Source organism: Terrapene carolina, unplaced genomic scaffold, assembly GCF_002925995.2.
Source record: "Terrapene carolina triunguis isolate 2854851 unplaced genomic scaffold, T_m_triunguis-2.0 Scaffold67, whole genome shotgun sequence".
In the NCBI taxonomy this organism is placed as follows: Eukaryota; Metazoa; Chordata; order Testudines; family Emydidae; genus Terrapene; species Terrapene triunguis.
In genome coordinates this window covers 21960432-21974987 of record NW_020664418.1, presented here as the reverse complement: position 1 = coordinate 21974987, position 14556 = coordinate 21960432, and the positions used below count along the sequence as shown (strand labels likewise).

The 14556-nt window shown below is 43.4% G+C and overlaps 1 protein-coding gene across 1 annotated transcript in view; it reads right to left on the bottom strand.

Moving 5' to 3' along the window:
* TRPM1 (transient receptor potential cation channel subfamily M member 1) overlaps nucleotides 1-14556 on the bottom strand; it is a 143740-nt gene that overhangs the window by 63467 nt on the left and 65717 nt on the right. Inside the window, exons 6-9 of the mRNA XM_026648451.1 lie at nucleotides 11561-11685; nucleotides 10286-10457; nucleotides 5612-5786; nucleotides 4235-4358 (exon numbers count right to left, since the gene is read on the bottom strand). Coding sequence (XP_026504236.1) covers nucleotides 4235-4358; nucleotides 5612-5786; nucleotides 10286-10457; nucleotides 11561-11685 — 596 coding nt within the window. The remainder of the gene's footprint in view (nucleotides 1-4234; nucleotides 4359-5611; nucleotides 5787-10285; nucleotides 10458-11560; nucleotides 11686-14556) is intronic.

Here is a 14556-nt window from a genome sequence, read left to right as displayed (position 1 = left end):
GCTACAGCCCCTGTGTAACCAACAGCCCTCCTCCCCAATGCTACAGCGTATGGTTGAGCTGCAGGAAAGGCAGCAGGAACACAGACCGCCGCTACAGCCCCTGTGTAACCAACAGCCCTCCTCCCCAAGTCCCATTGCCTCCTCACCCAGACGCCCAAGAACACGGTGGGGGGGCCTCCGGCCACACAGTCACTCCAGCCCAGATGATTTCCCGAGCAATAAGTGTTAAAGTTTTAAAGTTTTAAACTGCAGTGTGTCCTTTTCCTTCCCTCCTCCCCCACCCATCCCGGGCTACCTTTGCAATTATCCCCCTAGTTGTGTGATGAAGTAATAAAGAATGCATGAATGTGAAGTAACAATGACTTTATTGCCTCTGCAAGTGGTGCTTGAAGGGGGGAAGGTAGTAGGGGAGGGTGGGGTTGTTGGTTTACAGGGAAGTAGAGTTAACCGGGTGGGGGGGGGGCGGAGATTTCATCAAGGAGAAACAAACAGAAGTTTCAAACCGTAGCCTGGCCAGTCACAAAACTCGTTTTCAAAGCTTCTCTGATGCGCACCGCGCCATGCTGTGCTCCTCTAACCGCCCTGGTGTCTGGCTGCGCATAATCAGCGGCCAGGCGATTTGCCTCTACCTCCCACCCAGCCATAAATGTCTCCCCCTTACTCTCACAGAGATTGTGGAGCGCACAGCAAGCAGCAATAACAATGGGGATATTCTTTTCGCTAAGGTCTGAGCGAGTCAGTAAGCTGTGCCAGCGCGCTTTTAAATGCCCAAATGCACATTCCACCACCATTCGGCACTTGCTCAGCCTGTAGTTGAACAGTTCCTGACTCCTGTCCAGGCTGCCTGTGTACGGCTTCATGAGCCATGGCATTAAGGGGTAGGCTGGGTCCCCAAGGATCACGATAGGCATTTCAACATCCCCAACGGTTATTTTCTGGTCCGGGAAGAAAGTCCCTTCCTCCAGCTTTCTAAACAGAGCAGAGTGCCTGAAGACGCGAGCATCATGTACCCTTCCCGGCCAGCCCACGTTGATGTCAGTGAAACGTCCCTTGTGATCCACCAGGGCTTGCAGCAGCATTGAAAAGTACCCCTTGCGGTTTATGTACTCGGTGGGTTGGTGCTCCGGGGCCAAGATAGGGATATGGGTTCCGTCTATCGCCCCACCACAGTTTGGGAATCCCATTGCAGCAAAGCCATCCACTATGGTCTGCACGTTTCCCAGAGTCACTACCCTTGATATCACCAGGTCTCTCATTGCCCTGGCAACTTGGATCACAGCAGCCCCCACAGTAGATTTGCCCACTCCAAATTGATTCCCGACTGACCAGTAGCTGTCTGGCGTTGCAAGCTTCCACAGGGCTATCGCCACTCGCTTCTCAACTGTGAGGGCTGCTCTCATCCTGGTATTCTGGCGCTTCAGGGCAGGGGAAAGCAAGTCACAAAGTTCCATGAAAGTGCCCTTACGCATGCGAAAGTTTCGCAGCCACTGGGAATCGTCCCACACCTGCAGCACGATGCGGTCCCACCAGTCTGTGCTTGTTTCCCGGGCCCAGAATCAGCGTTCCACGGCATCAACCTGCCCCAGGAACACCATGATTTCCACATTGCTGGGGCCTGTGCCTTGTGAGAGGTCTATGTCCATGTCCATTTCCTCCTCACTCTCGTCGCCGCGCTCTAATCGCCACCTCCTCGGCTGGTTCCGGTTTTGCTTTGGCATGTCCTGGCTCTGCATATACTCCAGGACAATGCGCATGGTGTTCATAGTGCTCATAATTGCCGCGGTGATCTGAGCGGGCTCCATGATCCCAGTGCTAGCTATGGCGTCTGGTCTGAAAAAAGGCGCGAAAGTAGTATCTGACGGACCAGGGGAAGAAGGGAGGGAGGGAGGGGCGAGTGACGACATGGCGTACAGGTACAGAGAATTAAAATCAAGAAAGGTGGCTTTGCATCAGGGAGAAACACAAACAACTGTCACACAGAATGGCCCCCCCCCTCCAAAGATTGAACTCAAAAGCCAGGGTTTAGCAGGAGGGAGGGGGGAAGCAAATGAATACAGAATAAATCTATTTTTTACATCTTAAGACGACGGTGCAGCATGACTGATAGCCCTCGGCATTTTCTGGGTGCTTGGCAGCAAATACTGGCGCTTGGCAGTTAGCCTTCAGGTCTATTGCACAATCTGATACCCACTGCAGTATGACAACGATGGATACCAGTCGTAATATACTATCTACTGCCCAAAAGGCAAGGGGTTGCTGCTGTGTAGCAATCTAGCCCCACGTCTGCCAGCCCTATGTCTGCCAGCACCCAGATCGCCCTCGGCCTCTTCTGGGTGCTTAGCAGACAATACTGGGCACTTGGCAGAAAATAGCATACTACGACTGATAACCATCATTGTCTGCCCATGATCGACAGCCACTGCAGTACGACGATGACGGATACCAGTCATAATATACCATCTTCTACCAAAAGGCAAGGGGCTGGTGCAATGCAGCCCTACGGCTGCCAGCCCCACAGCTGCCCACACCCAGATCGCCGATGAAGGCTACCAGTCATGCTGCACCGTCTACCGCCAAAAGGCAGTTAGCTGCTGCTGCTGTGTAGCAATGCAGTCCCAACTCTGCCGGCACCTAGATGACATATGGTGACGGTGAGCTGAGCTGAGCGGGCTCCATGCTTGCCGTGGTATGTTGTCTGCACAGGTAACCCAGGTAAAAAGGCGCGAATCTATTGTCTGCCGTTGCTGTGACGTAGGGGGAGGGACCTGACGACATGTACCCAGAACCCCCCGCGGCACTGTTTTGCATCATCCGGGCATTGGGATCGCAACCCATAATTCCAATGGGCGGCAGAGACTGCGGGAACTGTGGGATAGCTACCCATAGTGCAATGCGCCGGAAGTCGACGCTAGCCTCATTACTGTGGACGTGGTCCGCCGACGTTATGCACTTAGAGCATTTTATGTGGGGACACACACAATCGGCTGTATACAACCGATTTCTATAAAACCGTCTTCTATTAATTCGATCTAATGTCGTAGTGTAGACATAGTCCAGGTCTTAAGAAGCAGGAAGCATTTTGGAAGAAGAAATAGAGGAGAGAAATACAGAGTCTCTCATTATAAAGGGATAGGAGATGTTCTCTTCCCGCAAGAGAAGAGCTGCACTTCTTTCCATCTAGTGCTCAGCCTAGTTACCTCCCCTCAGTCTATTTCATGGAGATGTGGCATCGCTTCATTAGGGACAGAATCAGGTATAGCAGAGATAAGGCAATTGTCCTAAATTTCATACTAAAAGTGTGGCACACCTGGTTACTGCAGGCAGTTAGGAGAGAGGGGTTTGGTATTTCAGTCCCACTCCCACCTCTAAAAATAACCAGTATTTAGAAAAGAAAAAACAACACTGAAAATGGAAAAAGCTAGACTTAGCCAGTTGAAACTGCTGTTAAAAACAAAGCTGTTAAAAAGTCATTGTTGTTTGAACATGTCTGCTTCAGATTTGCAAGCAAAAAGAATTAACTGGAAATCTACCCCTTGTCACAAGGGAGGATATATTCATACGATGAAAATATGAAAAAAATTCCACAGCTGCAATTAACCAAGTGGAAACATTCATTGGTACCTTTTGCATGCTAAAAACAACAGACTATAACCCCATGAGTACAAGCACTATTGACTGATGATGGATGAATACATTTATGAATCCTAGACAATTTTCTTTTCCTTACAAGTGAGTTTCTCCCCTGGTGGGACATGAAGGAGTGTGACTCAATGATGTGGATAATACTGTCATGGCAAGCATGGATCAGGAATGACACTGATGCTTAAGAACATTTAAAACAATTTTTTCCCCAGGACTTAAAAAAGACAAGTCAATTGTAAAAGAATGCAAGACAAAAGACTAAAATCACTTCTTCCGGGAATCCTTCCTCCAATTATCTTTTCACTACCTTCTGCACCTGATCCTCCCATCATGTCTATTTTAGGGCCCAAATCTGTCCCACTGAAGTCCATTGGAATGTTCCCATTCACCTAAATGGGAATCTGGTCATTAAGTTGGAACTTGTTTGGGATGGGAGTGATCTTGCCTTAGTCTATATTTGTGAATCATTGTGTACATTTCTGGCACTCTGTGAATGAAAGATAAATAGTAATAATATGTAAATGGCATTTGAAAGGAAGGGTAGGGTTGTACTAAGGTTAAAGCATTTGTGAATGAATGTTCTGGCACTTACAAGTTCCTTCTTTTTCATACACTCCATGAGAATGACAAACAGCTGATGGGCTTGGTTCCGGTTGTAGTTGAAGGTTTTTTGAATGGTAACTAGAAGCTGGTCCCTGAGGGATTCACTTATTATCCTAATAGGAAAAAAAAAGAGAAAATACCTAAAAATAATATAAATTACACTTCATCATTAAAACAAAAAACAACAAGAATTTTTACATCAGTCCAGTTTCTTTGTTTTGAGAACATATAATTTATCCAGGATCTTCCTATTTTATGATATAAGATTATGGGACTAATGAAAAGAGTTAGCAGTACTCTCATGAGATCCATATCAAAATTGGTTCCCATATGGATGTCTGAAAATCTTAACACTGGAGCCAAAAACTGAATGGCAAGGAGCCTGAACCATCTTTTCATCCACAGAGGTGATAGCCACTGCTGCTACATGTTCTGTACCTCCATGTGAGGATCAACCAAGGAATTCAGTCTCCAGAGATCTCAAGAGGACATTTTACAAGACCACTAATTTCACCTTAAAATGCTGCAAATGCTTTTCTGTAAAGCTGAAGGAATGGGATTTTGGGGAAAGTGGGATGGGCGTATTGTGTTATGCTACTGGGTGGTACTGTATTTGTAAGTGGACTATGAACTGAGTTCTTGTCAAGGGGAGCCTGGAAGCTCATACAGACTATTTAAAAATATGAAGTCTAAAGAAAAATCTATAAAAAAAAGTTGAAAATGTTTCGGCAATGTTTAAATGATTTGATTTGGTCTGTGAAAGTAACGTGAGATGTGAACCCTCCAACCTTCACTGGTTTCTTCATAAAACATTTATTTCAAGAAGATGGCAAATATTACCAATAGGCATTCAGAGCAACAAAACTGCCGAAGCTACAAAATGTAGATGAATTAAGAGCTCATCAGAAAATTACTCTCTCTAATCTGAAAGCAGGGACTCCAAAGATTCCTCATCATCAAGCAACTTCTATAGACTGAACGCAATTATCTCATCATCATCATCTGATAGGGAAATTGGACATAGCGTCATGCATACTGCAATAGACAGCCATGCAGCAGTCAGCTATCAAACAGACTGATTTCTGATAAGTTATTTCAATTAAATTTGAATACACTAGAGAAGACTAGAAAGATGGTGAAGGAGGGAAAACTGAGAAATGTGTTGGTGAATTAAAACAGGACATTTTCGTGAACGTTTTATCCCTTTTGTTTTTAAAATTCAATTTTGTAACTTGAATGAAAACTTGTGTCAAAATTTCAAAATTTTCATCCACCTCTACTGGCAACATAGAGGCAAACTAGGTAGTATCATACCACCAATGCCCTGAGCTGTCCACAGCCTTTGTAATGATCCCAAAAGTCTTACCCCCCTTCTTCAGAATATTTGTGTGCAAAAGACAGAATGTCAGATGCTCGTCCACTGCCATCACAGATAACAACAGGGAGAGGGGGCTCTTCTCGCAGACATTCCAGGACGATAGAGATCACATTGGGACCCCCTTCAACTATGAGCCCAACCACTGGCACACCTTGTCCCAGTCCTGTAAAAGAAACAGGTGTGTCATTAAACACCAGTAACAGTGCTGGGTTTGTTTCAAAGAGGTGGAATGCTGTGAACATGTGTGAATTCTGTATTATGGCTTCCCAGTGAACCAGAGCAGCGAGGAAGCTTCAGGAAAAGAAATGGAGGGTGCACATGATTGGGTGATGGCGTGAAAGATATCGCCTATGTTTCTCCACAGCCCCAAAAGAAAGAAAGCAAAATGTCTCCCAGCCGACTTTCTTCGGTACTGCTACTTACTGTCTATTTATTCACACATGCGCTAAGTGATCCGTTTTGCAATCTCAATTGCATGGGAATCTTGTTAGAATCCATCTGCAGCTAGATCAAGTAGACTAACTCTAATACCTTATTACCCCAATTAATATTCTGATGGCTCCAGGCTATTGTCTCCTTGTTACTTTTGACTAGTTTGGTACTTATACACCATGTTATCCTCAATATGACATCCACCTATGCTTTCTCTTCAGATAGAAGCATTAATTTGCTCTCTTTATCATTAGGTTGAAATGGCTGTCCGATGTAAGAGACGACAGCTGAGCATCCCTTTGCTGTCCCTGCCTCACTATGAACTCCAGGCATAGGATGACAAAGGGAAGCCCACAGGTCACATGGTCACTGGAGTCTTGGTCACATGATCACTTACAACTCAGGAAAATGCAAGGCAAAAAGCATTAGGTGCAAGCTGTCTGATTTCACTACCCATGAGCATTTGGATCAAGTTCTTAATTCTGTAAAATGATCAACTTTTCATAAAGAGGTTGTCTGTTTTTTTAAAAAGTTCACTGAGAGACTGTGGAAGGTGCCACAACAGCAACCCTGCATATTTAATTCGTCTCTCTGCAGAACAGGCACAGCATGGACAGCGGGTGGTCAAGTCTCCCCACACTGTCCCACCAACGCATCCTATATCTGATCTGGAGGGATCCCAGAGATTGGTTCAGCCTTTATGCCCATTAAATCATAGAGCCATAGAATCATAGAATATCAGGGTTGGAAGAAACCTCAAGAGGTCATCTAGTCCAACCCCTTGCTCAAAGCAGAACCAATCCCCAACTAAATCACCCCAGCCAGGGCTTTGTCAAGCCTGACCTTAAAAACCTCTAAGGAAGGAGATTCCACCACCTCCCTAGGTAACCCATTCCAGTACTTTACCACCCTCCTAGTGAAAAAGTTTTTCCTAATATCCAACCTAAACCTCCCACTGCAACTTGAGACCATTACTCCTTGTTCTGTCATCTGGTACCACTGAGAACAGTCTAGATCCATCCTCTTTGGAACCCCCTTTCAGGTAGTTGAAAGCAGCAATCAAATCCCCCCTCATTCTTCTCTTCTGCATACTAAACAATCCCAGTTCCCTCAGCCTCTCCTCAGGGCTGGCACAACCCATTAGGCGACCTAGGCGGTCGCCTAGGGTGCTAACATTTGGGGGGCGGCGACCGCGGCGGCCGGATCTTCGGCCGCCCCGGTCGTCGTCAGCATTTCGGGGGCGGGACCTTCCACCGCCTCTGTCGGGGGTGGCATTTCAGGGGCAGGACCTTCTGCCACCTAGGGCAGCAAAAAAGCTGGCAGCGCTCCTGCCTCTCCTCATAAGTTATGTGCTCCAGCCCCCTAATCATTTTTGTTGCCCTCCACTGGACTCTTTCCAATTTTTCCACATCCTTCTTGTAGCGTGGGGCCCAAAACTGGACACAGTACTCTAGATGAGGCCTCACCAATGTCGAATAGAGGGGAATGATCGTGTCCCTCGATCTGCTGGCAATGCCCCTACTTATACAGCCCAAAATGCCGTTAGCCTTCTTGGCAACAAGGGCACACTGTTGACTCATATCCAGCTTCTCATCCACTGTAACCCCTAGGTCCTTTTCTGTAGAACTGCTGCCTAGCCATTCGGTCCCTAGTCTGTAGCAGTGCATGGGATTCTTCCATCCTAAGTGCAGAACTCTGCACTTGTCCTTGTTGAAACTCATCAGATTTCTTTTGGCCCAATCCTCTAATTTGTCTAGGTCGTTCTGTATCCTATCTCTACCATCCAGTGTATCTACCACTCCTCCCAGTTTAGTGTCATCTGCAAACTTGCTGAGGGTGCAGTCCACGCCATCCTCCAGATCATTAATGAAGATAGTGAACAAAACTGGCCCCAAGACTGACCCTTGGGGCACTCTGATACCGGCTGCCCACTAGACATGGAGCCATTGATCACTACCCATTGAGCCTTTCACATCTCTGCTTAGACATCCAACAAGGGTGCCAAATAGTGCCACTTGGGGTGACTTATTTTCTAAATTATGTGGCCACTAGTAACTGGACTGAGGCTTCCCACAGAGCATGTTGTTAACTCTTGTATTTTGTCAGATTCCCAACTTTAGTTTTATAGATGGTGAAATGACCAAACACCAATTAAACAAGAAAGGAAGAAAACCAAACTCCAGAAGTGTATAAAACAAAGGTGCTTTAGTCTTTACCTGACACTCTATTATGTTCTTCTGCTTTTTTAAGACCATTTAAAAACCCCAATTAGTAGCTGCTATCAGTCCCTATGCCACTGCTATTTTGAATTGATTTCCTCTTATTTAAGAAATAATAGCCACTGAAAGCTCCCTAGGATTATCAGCATTACTTGAGGCACTAAAAATGTTAATATTTATTTCAACTATAGGAAAGATTTTATTTTTAATGATTTTTTTAAAATCACCTTCTTTTTTCAATCTTGAAATTAAAAAGCCCCCTTTACATATACTAATTATTGTTGATTTGAAAAGTAATGGGCCAAATTCTCTTTTCAGTTACACCACTGTAAAAGCACTGGGCATCTGGTTGCAACTGAGAGAACAAATTGGCCCACTGGCTGAAGTTGAGATTCCTAACAGGTTCAAAAATAAAAATCATATTACATATGTAAAACCAGATTTTCTGACCCCAAATCTCCATGTTCTCTGAAATTCACATCAAAACCAAAAGTTTATTTTTACAAAACCCTGGTTTTACAAAGGTTTCAAATATTTCATAAGACCTTCATGAAATCAGGGGGTGTCAAAAAGAAAAAATAATTAGAACCCTGCAAATCTGTGGATATCTGCTTTATATCCATGGATCGGATGCAGATACAAATTTTGTATCCATGCAGGGTTTTAAAAAATAATATTATTTCATATTAACTTATCTCTCTCACCTCCCTCATATCCCCACCCCACCCACCAAGTAAGATCATAGACTATTTAAAAAGTACAGTCAATTATTAATGATGCTGTTTTTCCTCCCATTGATTTTTGAGTGAGGGGGAAAAATCAATGACTATTAATATTTATTAGATAACATGGAGTATTTCCAAGCCTAGTTATTCCTGCCAGAGTTTAGGAATCCATACCTGGTGAATGCCAAATTCTCAAACTCAGGAGATCTAATTAACGTTTTTAATTGTTATTTTAAAAGTGTGCCCATTTCCAGTCCTCTGATAATAAGCTCAAGAGACTCAAACTTCAATGATATGTCTGAAGAGGCAGCGGAAAATTTTTAAAGCTGAAATGTCGATGAATGCAGTTTTCATTTTGCCCTTGTCTCAGTTGCAGATTCCCAAATCGGCCTCCTGTTTTGAAACATTATTCAATAACTATGCATTATTTAGAATAAAAATAATTACTGCTGGGCAACCACAGGAAAACCAGCCCAGCCATCTTTCTCATTTATCTATCTACTTTTTTATAAATTTTTTCGAGATCAGGATGTTACAGAAGGTTCAATGGAGAAAGAAATCACTGATCAAGTCTTGAGAGAAATCACACAAAATGCATCTGATAAATGATTTAGAAATGGATAATGGGGAAGAAGTAAACAGCAGATCTGCATGAAACTTTACGTGTGAAACCCTTAAACTAGGTGAGATTTGCCTAGGTTAGAGATTCATTAAAAATCCAAATCTCTGGTTACATTCATTAGAAGATTTGCAGAATTTTGATTGTGAAATTCAAAGCGAAACTCAAGGGATACAAAACCAAATAGAGAGAAATAAAAAATGTTAGCGCACCCTCTTGGAAACAGGAACCACAGAGATTCACAGAATACTAGTTAAAAGGAATTAGATGAAGCATTATTCCCTGGAGTGTATTCAGTGAGGCCTCTGAACATTGGCTTGAAGTACACAAAATATCTTTATCTTTCTTTTCCTTCATGACTCTCTTTCACTTAAAGTCTTGTGTCATTGAATTTCCTTCTCTCTATTATTCCTCACCTTCCCTTTCTCCTTTTCTGATCCTTACTCTTCTATGTTTCCCACCCTGTTAGATTCAAGCCTTCTGTATTAGTAATCAGGCAGCACATATTTTTGTTCCAGTTACACTGATCTGATCAAGTTTCAGTCTATGGTCAACAGCCGGCACAAAAAAATCTAAATTTCAGTCCAACAAAAATATTTAAAAAAAAATCCACTTCATTCAAGATATTAATGTTCACAGTTTGTCTAAAATCTCCCACTGAACTTACGTGTGTTAATTTTCTGAAGGGAGATGTGTTTTTCCAGTTGACGTCGCAACTTAACTTCAGCTCCGTATTTACCAAGTGTGCCGTTGTCCGCTAAGATGAAGTGTGTATGAGAACTGTTGAGCACACAGAGCTTACTTAGAGGGTTTGACATTGTTTGGTAAACTCTTGACACCTGTCAAAGGGATACGTGCATAAAGATGAAAAAAAGACTTTACTTGCTACTATATACACAGGTAACAAACCCACAGCCACAATTTTCAACGTAACGACATGCAGCACCAGGAAGAGAATCTAGTAATAGAGGCCTTTATAATCTGAAATAAAGAAGAGCCTGTCTTTAGCTGTCCAGCCAGTAACTAAAGGATCTCTCACTTGCTCCTTTACAAATGCTAAAAACCTTCTCCATAGCCATTGTATTGTGGTAATTCCCTCAGCCAATTTGCCAACATTTTCTTCTGCATAACCTGGAGCCCCGAGTAATTCATATTCAACAGCTGAGTGCCAATCTATAATGAATCCCATGTGTTGCCCATGTATGGGCACCCTGGATGTCTACAAAACTTTCAGCATATGGCATTGGGGTTAGAACCCAGCAATTTCCAGTACACAAAAAACAGGCCCCTGCTACTTGCACTAAAGCAGTACCTTTTTAGCTACACACACTATACTTATTTTGTATTGATATTGCAGCAAGTGAAATGAATACATCATAAGTATATCTTTATTGAAAAAGTGTTCTCAAGAGTAATCAGCTTCCTAGAAGGACACAGGCATTGTCTACCTATGACACATCTATTATACCTGTAGCTGTGCTGAAAACAGAACAAGCTTCATAGCTTGCATGAATTGTCCTTTGTGTCATCAACAGTAGCTGTTGGAGATCACAGAGCCACGTGCAATATGCTGGAATTCAAGACTAAAATCAATCAACATCTATTAACCCTTAGGACACTGATGACAAATATACCCTCTCTCATGTCTCCATTGAGAGACTAAAGGTAAATTATCATCTTCAGCTCCTTCCTTTCCTCTTTGTACATGGAGCAGATGCCACATACCTGCCCAGCTACTGTTACCTTTTTCCTTCTTTCCTCAGCAAAACATTTTGAGCATAATCAGATGGAGAATGTTACAATAATGTACATTAATTTCAGCTCTAGAAATACTCTGGAAAGAGGGAAAAACACAAATACACAAGAACTGCAAACAGATGAAACATTTTGTTACACAGTTGATATCCCACTACACGACAGTTTTCTTACAGAAGAGACTTACATCTTTCCCAATCAGATCCTCCTTATTTTCCACAATGCCCCATGGTGCAATTCCTATGGCACAGATTCGTCCTCTGGACTTGGAAGAATGATCTTTCAAGGCATCTCCCACATGGCGAATTACTCCTACAGGTACAATTCATTTAAATTCATTCTTGACACTTCAGAGGCTTATGCTGAAGTGCTGATATGTACTTAGCTAGTATTTTCAAACTTTACAGTGTAATATACTTGAAAGGCACACACAGTTTTTGAAACTGTTTTCAGAAAACTCTAGTTTCTGATAAATCATCCTTTAAATAATATGCTTTGAAATTTAAAAAAAATCTTTAATTTTTTTATATTAAACAGTTTTCTTCTCCCTTGCTCTGTATACAAGGATCTTCACATCAAGGGGGAGAAAGCACTATAAAATACACAAAGAAAACAAACAAAAATAGTAAAAAGTAGTTCTTGCTAATTTTTTTCAGTTCTAGCAATCTTAGGTACCATTTGTAACTAAAAGAGAGAATTTTTGTTGCAGGAAAATGTGAGTTTCAAGTTGATAGGGTCCATTTAAATATAAAAAACATAAAATATGAGAAGAAAAACGTTGTTATAACACTGTCCCTCGTCCTATATTGTCTCTTCATTTTGTTGACACACTTACAATAGAATAGCCTTCCAAAGGTATTGATGAAAGAACCATTCCTTGAATAATTTATAACTGAGGTGGACAAAGCACTGGATAATATACAATAGAAAATAATCCTGCACTGAAAAGGAGACGGGTCTAAATGACCAAATAAGTCTTTACCACTTCTAATAGCTATGACTTATGATACACTACGAAAAATCAGTCAACTTTACTTTAGCTTGAGGAAATGCAATAATTCAGATATTGCTCGGAAGTCCAGGAAACTAGAAATGGAGTGAAACAGTCAAAACTGAAGCTGAGGCAGGTAACTGCCTCCTATGAGTAGCTGCACTTAGATTACACTTTGAAGTAGTAGAGCCCAAAGAGAGAAACCATCCTTATTCCAGTTGCTTTCTTAGGCACTGATCTTATATGGTAATGTGTGTGGGTGAACCCTGCATCCTCATGAAGCCCCACTGAAGTCACTTCAACCCCAGTCCTGCAAAGATTCTCATTCGGAGCTTAAACCAACACACTGTGATTAGTACCGTTGGCTTCAGTGTGACTATTCATAGTGTGTTAGCTTAAGCACATGCGTAAGTCTTGGCAAAACTGGGGTCTTATTGTGTTTGAGATACGGCAGCAAGCTAAATGATAGATATCTAATAAATCAAACATTTCTTTATTTAAAAATTGTTCTCATCAAGAGCAATCACCATCTTACATTTATGAGAGTCTTAGGAGGGCATGTAATATATACCTATGAAACATCTGTCAAAGAGGCCCCCACGCAGGCACAGAGATCTGCCTGCATGAATCATAATGCAGGATCAGGCCCTTAGTTTGCATATATTTTCTATGAAATAACCAATTATAAAGATATAGTGTAATTAACCCACCCACACCATATACTAGAAATATAGTTAAAAGAAATTACATCTGAATATGTTGAAGCTCAGTCAGTATCAATACAGCACACATCAAATAGATTAAAAACTGACGGACAGTGATGATTCTCCATTTACAATTACATTTTACGATCTGAGAGTATGTGACTGGTTCTTGGCCCTCTGCTTTCTAACATTTTTATCAGTGACCCAGAAGAAACCAAAATCTTGCAGATGACACAAAGATTGGGGAAGTGGTAAATAATGAAGAGGGGGGCAAAAAAATCAGTGGGTCCTCTGGACGAACATAAGAACGACCATACTGGGTCAGACCAGTGGTCCATCTAGCCCAGTATCCTGTCTTCTGACAGTGGCCAATGCCAGATGCTTTAGAGGGAATGAACAGAACAAGGCAATCATCAAGTGATCCATTCCCTATCGTCCACTCCCAGTTTCTGGCAAACAGAGGCTAGGGACACTCAGAGCATGGTGTCGCATCCCTGCCCATCCTGGCTAATAGCCACTGATGGACCTATACTCAATGAACTTATCTAGCTCTTTTCTGAACCCTGTTATAGTTTTGGCCTTCACAACATCCCCTGGCAAAGACTTCCACAGACTGACTGTGTGTTGTGTGAAGAAGTACCGTATATACTTGTTCATAAGCCGAATTTTTTTAGTAAAAAAGGGAAGCACCAGAGAAGGGGGTCGGCTTATGAACGGGTATAGAGAGGGAGAGGTGGGACACAGCCCCTCCCCCCAACAGAGGAAGCAAGGAGAGGCAGCACAGCCAGCAGAGCCAGAAGGGAAGAGGTGGGGCCAGTGTCTCTCCGCTTCTGGCCATGCTGGTCTCCCCCCCAGCCTCCAAAGCAGGTGCAGCTCCGGGGCTGGCAGGCTGCAGCTGTGCCACTTGGCCGCGCTGCCCGGCCCGCCGGAGCACGCTGCGGCCGTGCCTCCCGGCCCAGCCCGCTGGAACATGCTGTGGCCGCGCTGCCCAGCCTGCCGGAGCAGCTCCAGCCAGGCCAGAGACATCCTCCCCAGATAAGATGGAAAGGGATGGAATGGGGAGAGTGTGGGGGTCCCGGGCTAGGGGTGGGGGGTGGTCACAGGGGTTACTCCCGACTCCCAGCTTCTCCCCCCGAAAAAATTTCCCCACCAGTTGCTGTCCTGGCCTGTCAGGGTAAGCAGTTGGAGCGCCGGGACACTTTGTTTACTTAGGTTTACCTCCATGCCTGCGGACGCTCGATGTAAACAAACCATCTCGGCCCACCAGCGGCTTATCCTGATGGCCTGGGAGCCAAGTTTGCTGACCCCTGAATTATAGGGTCGGCTTATGAACGGGTTATAAATTTTTTCCATTTTTACTTATCCATCTTGGGGGGGTCGGCTTATAAATGAACCGGCTTATGATCGAGTATATATGGTACTTCCCTTTGTTTATTTTAAACCTGTTGCCTATTAATTTCATTGTGTGACCCCTAGTTCGTGTGTTAT